The sequence below is a fragment of the Micromys minutus genome (assembly GCF_963924665.1).
Source record: "Micromys minutus genome assembly, chromosome: 14".
Classification (NCBI taxonomy): domain Eukaryota; kingdom Metazoa; phylum Chordata; class Mammalia; order Rodentia; family Muridae; genus Micromys; species Micromys minutus.
This window is the reverse complement of record NC_137983.1, coordinates 13,596,348-13,609,339: the sequence shown is the minus strand read 5'-3', so window position 1 is coordinate 13,609,339 and position 12,992 is coordinate 13,596,348. Positions and strand designations below refer to the sequence as shown.

Here is a 12,992-nt window from a genome sequence, read left to right as displayed (position 1 = left end):
CTAAATAATCTTTACCCTTGGCCAGCAAGGGAACTGCTAGTCTCCGTTCTCAGAAGCAGCTGGTGAGGTTCTCAGCCAAGTTCTTCAGATGTAGGAACTTCTTTCTCCCGGACAGCCTGCGTCACCACGGCATTTACACAGCTTCCAAACCAGGCTTCCTGGATCTAGGAAATGTTATTCCTGACTCCTTGGACCCAGACACCTGGCACAACACAGTTCACAGCCTGTAGGTAATCCCTCTTCTGTCCTTTCTAGGAGGTGGCATAGTGGGTATTTTTCTCTAAAACAGTCATGTTGATATGTTCAAACATCCATTGCTGAGTCTCAGATAGAGGGTCACATCTGGCCATGAAAATCTTCTTCTCTGCGGGGTTGCAGTCCATACAGCTGTTGCTCACAGGGTGAAATAATGTTCTGTCCTGGGTGGGTTAAAAAGAAAGGGAGTATAAAATGCATGGGAAATGCTACAGCCCAAAGAGCATATATGTAAAATATGTGTTTATATTTGGATATATATTCAGAGTCTAGTTAAGACAGCTCTCAAGCCAAAGAATATCAGAATTCAAAGGATCTATAACTCCCCAGACAGTGTAATCTGAGACAAAAATTCATTGATTCATTATTTTAAAAAGAGTGATTTGCTCATTTCTTGTTTTGTGATGAGCATTTTGCTTCATGTTCAGCTGCTGGCAAGTATAAAAGACTTATTGCCATTTGGATAAAATATCACACACACACACACACACACACACACACACACACACACACATTGTAACTGAGAGCAAAGCAAATTAATAATCAGACACATCTGAAAGAGAGAAATTGTCCTCATCTTGCACTGGTCGTCTACTGCAAAAGACAAAAGAAATTCTTGTTGAAATTCCAGTCATTCTGCTGTTGTCTTTGGAAGATAAATGAAGGGGTGGGCACAGCTGCCACATGGGTAATGGCTGAGAGTAAAAAGTCAAATTTGTTAGTGCTCAAGGGTCGGTGTCTTCAGTCCGATACCAAGGGGTGTTGGGGGAGCTTAGGTATCATTGCTCTGATAATTTTGTGTAAAGCAGAAGTATCTATTGTGCACTTAAAAGCCCATAATAAATAAACAAGCAAACAAATAAATAAATCACCCTCATTTTCTGAACACATCCCTTCGTATCGTGCGTGCATCTTGGGATGAGGGGAATGAGGGAAAAACTGAAAGGGAAGGAGCCTGCCTTAGTATCAGACACTCACTCATAACGTGTTTGTCCATAGTTAGACAAAAGGTCCCCACGCCATCGTTTAAATGTACCATCAAGTAACGCTTTAGTATTTAGCTCAGGAAGTGTTTGGGGCTCAGTTTGTTCTGGTTGCTTTCCTTCAACGAAGCGACAGTAAATGTAAGGTGCTTTAAGGATTACGAGTTTCTCAGCCACCCTTTGCAAACATTTATGGGTTCCTGGGTTTTAAGACTCGATCAAACCAATATTTAATGTCCTTGAAGGACCCGGATGTTTGCCTGAAGGGAAAGGAGCAATAAGGAAGGAGAAAGGCAACACGTGGCAATTTGATATGTGTTTCTGTCTTTGGTGTAAACAAAGAACTGGAACTAATACAAAGGTTCTTTATTCTACTAAAGTCCAAGTGTGGTGTGGATTTTGCTTTCTGGACCTCAGAAAATTTCCTGGGAAACTCTCCTCCTCTGTGGGGGTGACAGCAGATTCTAGGAAGAGAGTTTGTGGGCTCCTGGCATCCCTCCCAATAGTCACCGTGACACCTCGGGCAGTGTTTTCTTACTTATCCCCGCATTCCCTCTGGCATTTCTCATCACCATTCACTCTTGGTTTCCAGCCGCTTATGTACATGAATTCAATATATTTTATTAGGTTTTCAAACAGCCTTTGTGATTTACTTTTTTTTTTTTTTTAATAATAATTGCTGGGAACCAAATCTATTCAAACTGCGGGCATTCTAGGCAAGTGTTCTACCACTGTGCTATATTTCAAATCCCTTCAAATAACATTCTTTGATGTTCTTACATTGATTTAATGCGCAGTGTGTGTGTGTGTGTGTGTGTGTGTGTGTGTGTGTGAAGGCCAGAGAACAGTGCACAGGATTCAATTTTCTCATTCTGCCATGTGGAATACAATGGATGAAACTCAAGTTGCCAGGTTTGGTGGCAAGCGCCTTTACCCAGGGAGCCTTCTCATGGGCCCCTCAAAGAACAGTCTTAGACTACAATGTCCAGGACAGTTTCTGTATGACCAGCTAATTTCTAACTTCCTCTATTCCATGAACATGTACTTTCCCAATCTTTATTACCTGCATGTCTTTCTATCGCCTTTATCAACAGCTCAGACAAAAACACAGTCACCCCAGTTTCCCCTTAAAAACATGCATTCTCACGAAACCAAAAGTCAGTAAAGAAAATAAATAATCTCTGGTTTCTTATCCCCATCAGCCCATGTGTGCCACATGGACACAAAAGCCAAGCTGGATTTTCTAAGTACTGTTTTTCTGAGCATTCATTTCTGAGCCATACGTTGATGGAAGTTTCTCAAACCCTTGTGGAAACACGTGTTCTGACCAGTACGGGTGTACCCAAGAGTACAGACAGACAAGCTGTGCAAATCTAGTGGGACAGGAACAATCTAGAATGCTTGTACTCTGTGTCCTTGTAGGAGTTGAAAACTAAAACGCTTTGTATCTGTCTACACCAGGAAACCTGACATAAAAAGAGAGGGCAAAATAGATGCATCCCGAAGTCTCTCCCTGTCATAAAACCGAAAACTGAATGAGCACTCTGTTCCAACGTTCGTCCATGACAGAGACAAACGGCAGGGCGTTAAACTGGAAGCCCTTCCTAATATCCAATAGATCAACTGATTGTTCCCTGTCTACAGACTAGACTCAGTTCACCCTTGTCTTTAGAGTGCCCAGCAAGGCCACAGAGATGAAGCTTCTGGGAACATGTTCAGCCTTCAACAGAATACACTTCTGTCACTTTTGACCTTGGGAAGCCACGAAACTGCTATCTATTGTCTTCTACTGAGCCAGGCTTTTGGATTACTGACTGTTCTTATTGATGTGTCTGCCGAGATTAGGTCAGTGGAGTGAGTAATCATCCTCTAAATCCCTCTTTTTCTACCGTGACAACTCTCCTCTTTTCTGCCCTTCCTCCCATCGGTCATGGCTGTGAACAGAACAGTTTTTCCCACATGGAACAGACTTGGGAGTATTTGGAAAGTGTGACTTTCCATAACAATCTTCTGTAAGTGATGACTGATGTTCTGTCTTGCTTTGCTCTAGTGCTGACAAAAGGCCTGGCACAGCCCTGGCTGTTCCTTGTCATCTTTACATCACCTTATCTATGACATCGTTGAGCAGGGGATGTTGAAGGATTCCTGAACTGCCCTTCAAAATCATCAGTCAGTGCATGCATATGATCATGCGTGGGACTTTTGGTATAGTTCACCGAAAGCTACACTATTTCAAAGGTGGCCACAGACTTGAGCATCACCTGGGTGATACCTTGTGTGTTCCCAAATCTCTACTATACTTTATCAGCTTCCTTATTTACTTAGAGTCTGAGAGTTAAAAGCATGAGTGAGCTGAACAAAACATTCCAGCCTGGGCTTGGGGTCATGAGAGACCCGAATACGGAAGACACAAGAGAATAGGATACACATGAGCATGCACACATCACCGGAAGAAGGTTCCCGAAACACAGCATGCTGCACGTGGAGGGGCATCACAGTCCTGTGCAAAGGCCTGACATTTGTGACTGCACAGGGAGCTGCATGAATTAGAGTCAGCCACTTGCTCACTGCCTGCCTTTGGAGAAGGTACGACATTCTATGAACCTTAGTTCACTTACTTGGAAATGTAGACAATCTACCAGAGCCCATTATGAGAGGAGGAAATGTGGAATTGCTGGCTCAGTGTCTCATAGACAAGGAACTGTGTAATAGTTTCCCCTTCCCCTAATTTATTTTTAGTCAGAAAGCATCCCCAGCTCTACGAATCAGAATGTGCTAACCATCTGGTCTGAAACTTTTCTGAAATCCTGGCAAAACAAAGCTTTATAAAGTATCCTCTGACTCAGTCAGTTATCCACGTTGTCCAACAGTACCTCCCACTTAAAACGAATGGATTTAGGAGGCAAAGTTAACCAATGGCTATCAAATCAGGTCACTACAGATAGAGTTCTGGTTGATCTCCATCTTTAGCTTGAGAAATTACTATCAATTCAGGTTTGGAACTTTCCAGAAGAAAGAACAATCAGGTAGGTGTTTTTGAATACATTATTCAGATAAGCCATTTAAGTTCAACGGATAGTTATAAAGTGCCCTTTATATTTTGGTTATTGTCAGGAGAGAGGCATTCATAGGAAGATAACCTAAGTTGTATCTCATGAACCAACAAACAGAGGAAATCAATAAGGTACATAATAAGTGTTTGAAGCAGAAACATGTCAGTGAAATGTAATGTAAATGAAGGTAAATATTAAATAACACATCTATACATTTGATTTATTTTAAAAATTAATAAGTATATCATGTTTGGCAGAGACTCCTCTATTTATCCTTTTATCGTCTATCTATCTATCTATCTATCTATCTATCTATCTATCTATCTATCCATCCATCCATCCATCCATCCATCCATCCATCCATCTATCTATCATCTATCTATCTATCTATCTATCTATCTATCTATCTATCTATCTATCAATCATCTAACAATCATCTCTGTATCTCTATTTATCTTTTAATCATCTACTTATAACACAGCTTCTTTCCATCTTTTGATAGGCACTTAGGCTGACTCTATTTCTTGGCTACTGTGGAGAGGACCACAGTAAACATGGTACTATACTGACTTACTATCTTTGTGTATATAGCTGGAGCAATACTGCTAGATAATGTAGCAATTACACTTTTAGGGTTTTTTAAAAAAGATTTATTTATTTTATATATGTGAGTACACTGTTGCTCTCTTCAGAAACACCAGAAGAGGACATTGGATCTCATTAAAGATGGTTGTAAGCCACCATGTGGTTGCTGGGAATTGAACTCAGGACCTCTGGAAAAGCAGTCAATGCTCTTAACCGCTGAGCCATCTCTCCAGCTCCACAGTTTTAGTTTTATGCAGATGCTCCATGCATATTTCCATGATAGATAGGCTAGTTTACGTTCCTACCAGCAGTATGAAGTTGTTCTTGTCTTCATGAGCATTTGTTTTCTGGATGATAGTCATGTTGACTTAGATGAGAGAGAATCTCAGAGTAGCTTTGATTTGCATTTCTCTGGTGGCTGAGGATCAACATTTATGAACATTATTTTGTAATTTTATTGGGATTTGTACTTTGAGAAGAATCTTTTGAATTAATTTGCCTGGTTATTGATTTGATTATTATTTGCTCTTTTGGTGTTTTACATCTTGAGTTATTTATGTTTTATAGATATTAATCTTTTATACATGAATAACTAGCAGATTTTCTCTCATTTTTGCAGAAGGTCTCTTGACTCTCACAATTATTTCATTTACTGTGCAGAAGCTTTCTAATTTGATGCAATCCATCTGTCATCTCTTGCTGTTATGTCCTGGGTTATTGGAGTCCTATTCAGAAAGCCATTGCCTAAGCCTAAATCATTAAGTATTTTCCTTATACTTTTCTCTAACCATTTCAAAGTTTCAGGACTTATGCTATAGTCTTAAAATCTATACTGAGGGGTATAGACAATAAACAATGAAGATAATAAATCTATTACATAAACACAGGAAAATCAGGAGGACCTGAGTTGAACATGGTGAGACCAGAAAGAAAGGAAGAGAATTAGCTATGCAGGTGCCCAAGTGAAGCAATTTCCACAGGAAGTGATGGTGCAGAGCAGAGTTACAAAACACACCTTCATGGATCGATAGCATAAGGAAACCAACATGACAGAGCTAATTGAAGAGCTGGTGGAGTGCCAGCTAGATCAAGTTATGGTGACCAGAAAAATCTGTGTTATCACCAGAACACAGGGACCATTGTATGGGCTTTAGATGGCTATATCTGAGAGACAATGTCCATAACATGTAGACATTGGTGCAACTCTTAAGACTTGACTCTCCATGTAGACACTAGGGATACCAAGGGGGAAGGCATTGGGTTACATCGGTAGAAAACAGAAGGCTCCAGCAAGAATCCAAATTTGACCTGATACAGAAGCAAGCTGGGGTAACCAGGGTCATGATCTGAAGGTTATTTCAGATATTTGAGAAGCTGAATGCACATAGCGTTATAACTAATGGGCTGTGTGGGGGCTGTGGTAGAGGGAAGAGGTGAGAGACTGAAGCAAAAGCAGTACTGAACTGCGACAGTAAAAGATGAACCAGACCAGGTATGGAAGGATCTGGTTTCTGTTTTAGACATATTAAAACTGGAGATGTCTACAGGACATCTAGGTGTCTGTAGTCAATAAACAGTTGGCTATATGTATATATATATATATGTATATATATATATATGGTTTGATAAATTTAATGTGGTTGAAAACTTAAATGTTGGATCAACACATGTTGAAAGTAGATAATTTAATAAGAGAGAAAGCCTTCATAATCAATGTCTCTAGTGTCTGATGCAGAGAGAACGAAGGCATCACAGCATGAATTTTTTATTTGGGGTTGTCCCTGGCAATGATTTTTTTTTTTGATGTTTATTCAGGTTGTCAGATATTCATTTCCTTTTAATCTGTAAAGTGAGTTCTACAGAAGGGAGGAAAGAATAAGACACACAGTCATAAGATTTGCTTTGTCACCTTGCAAGGTTGTAGAGATAAACAAGGTTGATGATACATGACCATCCCTTGAGTTCTTGAAGGGAGAGAAATCAGCTCTTATTTCTACTGTTGGCTTCTGAGAAAACACAATTAACTTCTAAACAAATATAAAAGTGACAAGCAGCCATGTTGTCTATTTTTCTTTGTACTTTTTCCTTAGTAGGTCAGATTTCTCACAAATGTTGGTCTCATGCATTAGATTTCTTCAGCCTTTGAGTGTTTTTAGTGTATATGTTGACACATGCTGGCTATAGCTGATTCTTGGCTGGCTGTCTCTCTCATAACCGTATTCACCTCTCTGCATAGGGATATGCAAGGCAAAGCCTCAGTTTCTCCAGCCAAAAGATTCCAATGGGTTGGGTCCCTACTCCCCAATGCTAATTAAATGATTTCTTACTTAACTAAATTCATAGTTGGACTTGTATTATCCTGAATCATGACAAAAGCAACATGGGGAGGAAAGGGTTTGTTCAGCTTATGCTTCCATATCATCAAAGAAAGTCAGGACAGGAACTCAAGCAGAGCAGGCACCTGGAGGCAGGAGCAGATGCAAAGCCATGGAGAGGTGCTGCTTGGTGCTTTGGTCTTCATGGCTTGCTCAGCCTGCTTTCTTATAGAACTCAGGACCACCAGCCCAGGAATGGCACAACCCACAATAGGCTAGGTCCTCTCCCATTAATCTAATTTTAAAAATGCCCTACAGGCTTGCTTACAGTCCTATCTTATAGAGGCATTTTCTCAACTGAATCTCCCTCCTCCATGATAACTCTAGCTTGTGTCAAGTTGACATAAAACTAGACAATGCATGATTTGAACCATATGTATGTGTGTGTATTTTTATATGTATTACTTATGAACTCAAAGCTCCACACGCAGGGAAAATATTGCTTCAGATCTCTTTACTTCTGTCCTTATCTCTCATGTCCTCTCAATCCGTCTGCCAAGATCTGAACACGACACCTCTGTTTCCTGCATACTTATGAGTCATATGGTTCTAACTGCTCTGTCCAGATCTCCCCATTTCTCATCTTTTAACCACTGCTTGATAATCCGGAATGTGGAAAAACAGGAAGCTACAATCAATTAGGTATCTAGCAAGTGTAAATTAAGCCCTATCAACCTGTAGCCTGTTCTCAAAGGTCCTTTCAGGTGAGTGGGATTTACCTTCAGATTTGAGTAAAAAGCTTAAGTAGAGAGCTTCTAAAACCGATTTCACCATGAGAGCACCAGTCAAGTAAGTATATGCTTTCCCAGTGGCTAATCCTGTTTCAGATTGATTGCTGAGAAACAGTCACACCACTCAACATGGCCACTCAGCTGGCACAGGGTGTACTAGTGGAGGCTGTTTTCTCATGACAATAGAGCCTCACTGCTTAGTGGAAGTAAGGCCCTCTTGGCAGTTAGGCTTGTCCTGTTCTGATAAGATAGCTAAGTTGTCATTTGGAACCAAAGACTTCTTAGGGTCTGGTGACTCCATCACTGAGTTCAGCCACTCTATGTACAGGTAAGTGGCCATGGCAAACGTGCGTCTGGCTTTTGACGGATGTTTTAAAAGTCTTTGTTTTTTTGTAAGAGAAGCTGGAAGACAGTGGCCCAGGGGATATTATTAGCGTTGGGCAAATTTGTATCCTGTTAAGGAAATCCCTTCGAACGGTGCTCATTAGTCATCCAGTGACACTTATGATTTATGGTAGAGGGCTCAGTGAGGAAATTTGTGCCTTGGGATCAATTAACTCAGACAAGGGCATTGCATGTTTGTTGATTCAACCAGGAATAGGAGGAAAACAATAAACAAATTCAATTGCTATCAAGTTGGGTCAACGAATCAAAATCCAGATTGGGGTGAAATTTGAATTTCAAAACTTTTATTTCTACTTTTGAAGCATGCTAATAATGAACTTGGGGTCTGCACATAAGAAACTGCTCTATTACTAAGCTACACTCCCACCCCATGAGATAGAACCATTTTCCTACAGTTCCTCATGTTGTGGTGACCCCCAACCATAAAATTGTTTCCATTGCTACTTCCTGAAGTGTAACTTTGCTTCTGTTATGAATCATAATGAAAATAAATGTTTTCTGGTGGTCTCGGGTGACCCCTGTGAAAGGGTTGCCAACCCCCAAAGGGGTTGTGACCCACAGGATGATGCTGCTCTCGACAGGATGTCCAGGAAGAATCTGGAAATTGAGTCATTGTATCAGAAGTAAAAACTAACAACCTGGCAAACATCAAATATTTTAATTTGTCTTGAGCAAAGTGGATTGAGCTTAATCCCTAGAGTATTAGAAGCCAGGGGAAAGCTTTACAACAAGGGGGACAGTTAGAAATGATGGGGCTGATCTGGAAGACCATTCAGTGATGGTCATACATTTTAGAATTTCAAAAATGCTTCATAAACCAGAACCAGAGTAAAACTGTGTTTCTTGTCTATTAACTTAACTGGGTACACTCTATTCATTTTGGGCCCTAAGTCACTATCTAAAAAGAGTTCTTTAAGACAACATCCCCATGACCTCATATCTGACATCACTGGACCACATAGACCATCATGGTTTTATAATGCGGAGACCAAAGCCAATCTTATGAGTTAAAATAAATAGTCTAATGGGGACACATGCCAAGAATTTTACCAACCACTCACTTTAAATGAGTGGGTTGATGATATAGGTATCAGTTTAACTTGGTAGATACTTTCTTATCTATACTCCATGTTTAATGAAACTTAAAGGTCTTTTTTTAAAATGGAAATTTAAGTTTAAGGACATCGTAGAAAGCAACTAAAAATTTACTGTTCAGTTGGGGGAGGGTGTTTGTGACAAAGAAGTATGTTGGGTTTATCCAGTACAGTGGAGCTTCGTGATATAGAGAGTCCTATCTCCACAACAAAACCCTTGGATTTTTAAGTCACTCAGTGTCTTAATTAGGGTTTTATTGCTGTGAACAGACACCATGACCAAGGCAAGTTTTATAAATAACAGCATGCAATTGAGGCTGACATGCAGGTTCAGAGGTACAGTCCATTATCATTAAGACAAGAGCATGGCAGCATCCAGGCAGGCATGGTGCAGGAGGAGCTGAGAGTTCTACATCTTCATCCAAAGGAAGCCAGGAACAAACTAAACATCCTCAGGCAGCTAAGAGGAGTGTCTCCAAGCCCACCCCCAGAGTGACACACTTCCTCCAACAAGGCCCCATCTTCTAATAATGCCACTCCCTAGGCCAAGCATACGCAAACAATCACACTCAGTGACTATTTATTTAGAAACTTTGTTATTGGAGACTAGGGAAGACATAAGGGGTGAGGGATGGTCACTTAGGTCGGGTGGCCCAGCGCTTGGAGATGGAGCTAAGAGGACTGAGAGATCTGGGTCATCCATGGCTACATGGGGAATTTGAGGTTATCCTGGGCTACATGAAGCATCATCTAAAAAAAAAAATTAAAGGGGCGATGAAGGAAAGCGTGATAATGATAAAAGTTTTCTGACTTTGGGTAATTACAGAGTGACAGAGAGATGGCCAGGCTTGATCAATGTTTACGTTACAGAAGGGACACAGAATCCACACGAAAGCATCATTACCAGGCACAGGTTAAAGAAAGCAGGGAAGACTTGAGCTGGGAAATCTTCATCTAACTCCATATCAGAACCCCTTGGGAGATTTCAGAAATTCCCATCCCGTCTAGAGAGCCTCCGTGAGCTTACAGTGTGCTGACCTAAGACATGTGTTTTGAGTTTGGATAATAGTTATGATCCTGTCTATTTTCCCTGCATCCCTGTTTTCTTGACCAGCTTCTATCGTATCATTTCTGTTTTAGACTCGTTCAGTTTTCACATATGAATCTGCTACGGTTTGATTGGCTTACATTAAATGTATATTCCAGTGTGAAAACTTATCTGCACAGTATAAAGTTATAGTGTTGTGCTCAGTCCCCTCTGTGCTGTAGCTTATAACCAGAGTGTCCTGTCACAAATGCCAGGCAAGAACTTTACCCTCTTCTGTAACTTTCCCTATGGAGGCCTTACATGTCTCCCCACCCCCAGACTGGAACTTACAAGTTATCCTAAGTGTTTTATGCCAACTATATTGAACTGATCCTTAATTTCAATTTCTAGTTTTCTGTTGTTCTCATCTGGTTGAAACTGTGCTAAATGTTCTAATTTAATTTTAATAGTTTAGTTGCCTAGTCTTTTGGATTTTCAAATGCATCATCTGTGAATAGTCCATTTATCCTCTTCCTCTGTAATCTTGATGCTTTTAAATGCCTTTAGTCTATATAATTATACTAAATATGAGATCCTGCACAAGTATGAATAGAGGTGATTACAGTCCACATCCTCTTTTCTATCCAGTCTCTCGGGGAAAGTTCTCTCTATCCTGTCTCTCCTCCCTCTTCCCTCCTCCCCTTCCTTCCTTTCCTTCTTCTTCCCCCTCCTCCTCTCAATCCTCCTCTCCCTCCTTCCCTCCCTCCTCCCTCTTCCCACTTCCCCCTCTTTCTCTCCATCCTTCCCTCCTTCCTTCCTCTTCCTTCTCCTCCTTCCTCCTCCTCATGTTTGTATCCCCACACATCCTCTTACCTCTTTCAAACAGTCTCCCTCTTCAGTCTTGGCTGGCTAGCCTAGAACTTTCGATATAGACCAGACTGACCTTAAATGTGTGGCAACCCTAGCAGTGATGGCACACACCTTTAATCCCAGCACTTGGGAGGCAGAAGCAGTCGATCTCTGTGACTTCGAGGCCAGCCTGGTCTACAGAGTGAATTCCAGGACAGCCAGGGCTACAAAGAGAAACCCTGTATCGAAAAACCGCAACCAAAATAGCAAAGAACAACAATTAAAAATAACCCAAACCAGAAAACAACCACAAAACCCAAAACCAACCAACCAAAAAGCACCACCACCACAACAAAACCCCCAATCCTCCAACTTTAAGTGTTCTGCTGTTTCTGCCTCCTACTAGAACCATAGGTGTGTTCCATCACGCCAGCGGGGCTAAGGGAAAGGTTAGGTATGACGGGAGTGTTGCTGTCTGATTTTTATTTGCTTCTTTTGTGGGATAGTGGGATCTTCAGTATCTCTCCCCCACACATACACACACTCATGAGCAAGTACACATGTACTTGTATTTTATGAATTTTCATTTTTTTCTTTTGCAACCACTTCTAAATTAAATGGCTTGTGCTCAGAATTCTTACTTTAGGTTATATAGTCTGGGACTCGGATTAAGATATATGCTGTATGCCATCCAATACAATGTTTACAGAACGGGAGTAGGAAATGGGAGCTAGTTTTAAATTTGGCAAGGATAACAGCAGGTGACTTTACAGAGTAGCAGAGATTGCTTGGGTGACATACGGTGTCAGGTTACGCTTTGAGACTGCTATCAATGGAGAGAGGGCATCTGTCACCCACACAGAAGAAGATTTGCTCCCACAGTCAGAACTCTGGCCACAAGCTCTCTCTACATGGTTTATCAGTTAGGTACTACACCGGTTATAGTCATAACAATGGAAAGGAATGGCGAAATAACCTTAAGCTGTCCTTTCCTGTTTCCAGACAGGCTCTCACTTCGTAGCCCTCACTCATAGTGTGTAGGCTGGGACACACTATTCAGGCCAGGCGGGCCTTGCACTGAGTACTGGGATTACAGAGTGTACTACCACTCTGGCTAGGCTATTTTAAGTTTGACTGAGTCTAAGGTCTGACCATTATGTTGTCCAGATTCTGAGGGGTTGGGATAAGCCCTGGGAGGTGAAGTGAGTTTATCTTTTACTCGGTGAGAAAGGCAGAGGAATGCAATGGCCAGATGTTGTGGAAGCTGCCCCTGGACAAGGCTCAGTGTGGGAAGGGCAGGGGGATCCTTTAGGAAGCTGTTGCAATGATCTAAGGTTTATATGAGGTGGCTTGCAGCCAGGGTAGGAGCTATAGCAGTGACAAAGTGTGTGTGTGTGTGTGTGTGTGTGTGTGTGAGTGTGTGCATGCTCGTGTTTCAAAGACAATGTCAGGGCAAAGGGAATAACAAGTTATAATGACTGAGTAGATGTGGGGACTGAAGAGGAGAAATGAGTTTCTTATTGAACAATGGTGTAGATGTTTTTTTTTACTGAGGTTGCTGTTCTTGTAATAGGGGTCCCTCTGGTGGCAAAGGAGAACCAAGGTAAGGGTTCCTGTCACACAGGACACCTGCTA

At 41.3% G+C, this 12,992-nt stretch overlaps 1 protein-coding gene across 1 annotated transcript in view; it reads right to left on the bottom strand.

Moving 5' to 3' along the window:
- Positions 1 to 251: 251 nt before the first annotated feature.
- GALNTL6 (polypeptide N-acetylgalactosaminyltransferase like 6) overlaps positions 252 to 12,992 on the bottom strand; it is a gene marked incomplete at both ends in the record, with an annotated part of 1,121,308 nt that continues 1,108,567 nt past the window's right edge. Inside the window, one exon of the mRNA XM_080928910.1 lies at positions 252 to 419. Within this exon, the coding sequence (XP_080785036.1) occupies positions 252 to 419 (168 nt within the window). The remainder of the gene's footprint in view (positions 420 to 12,992) is intronic.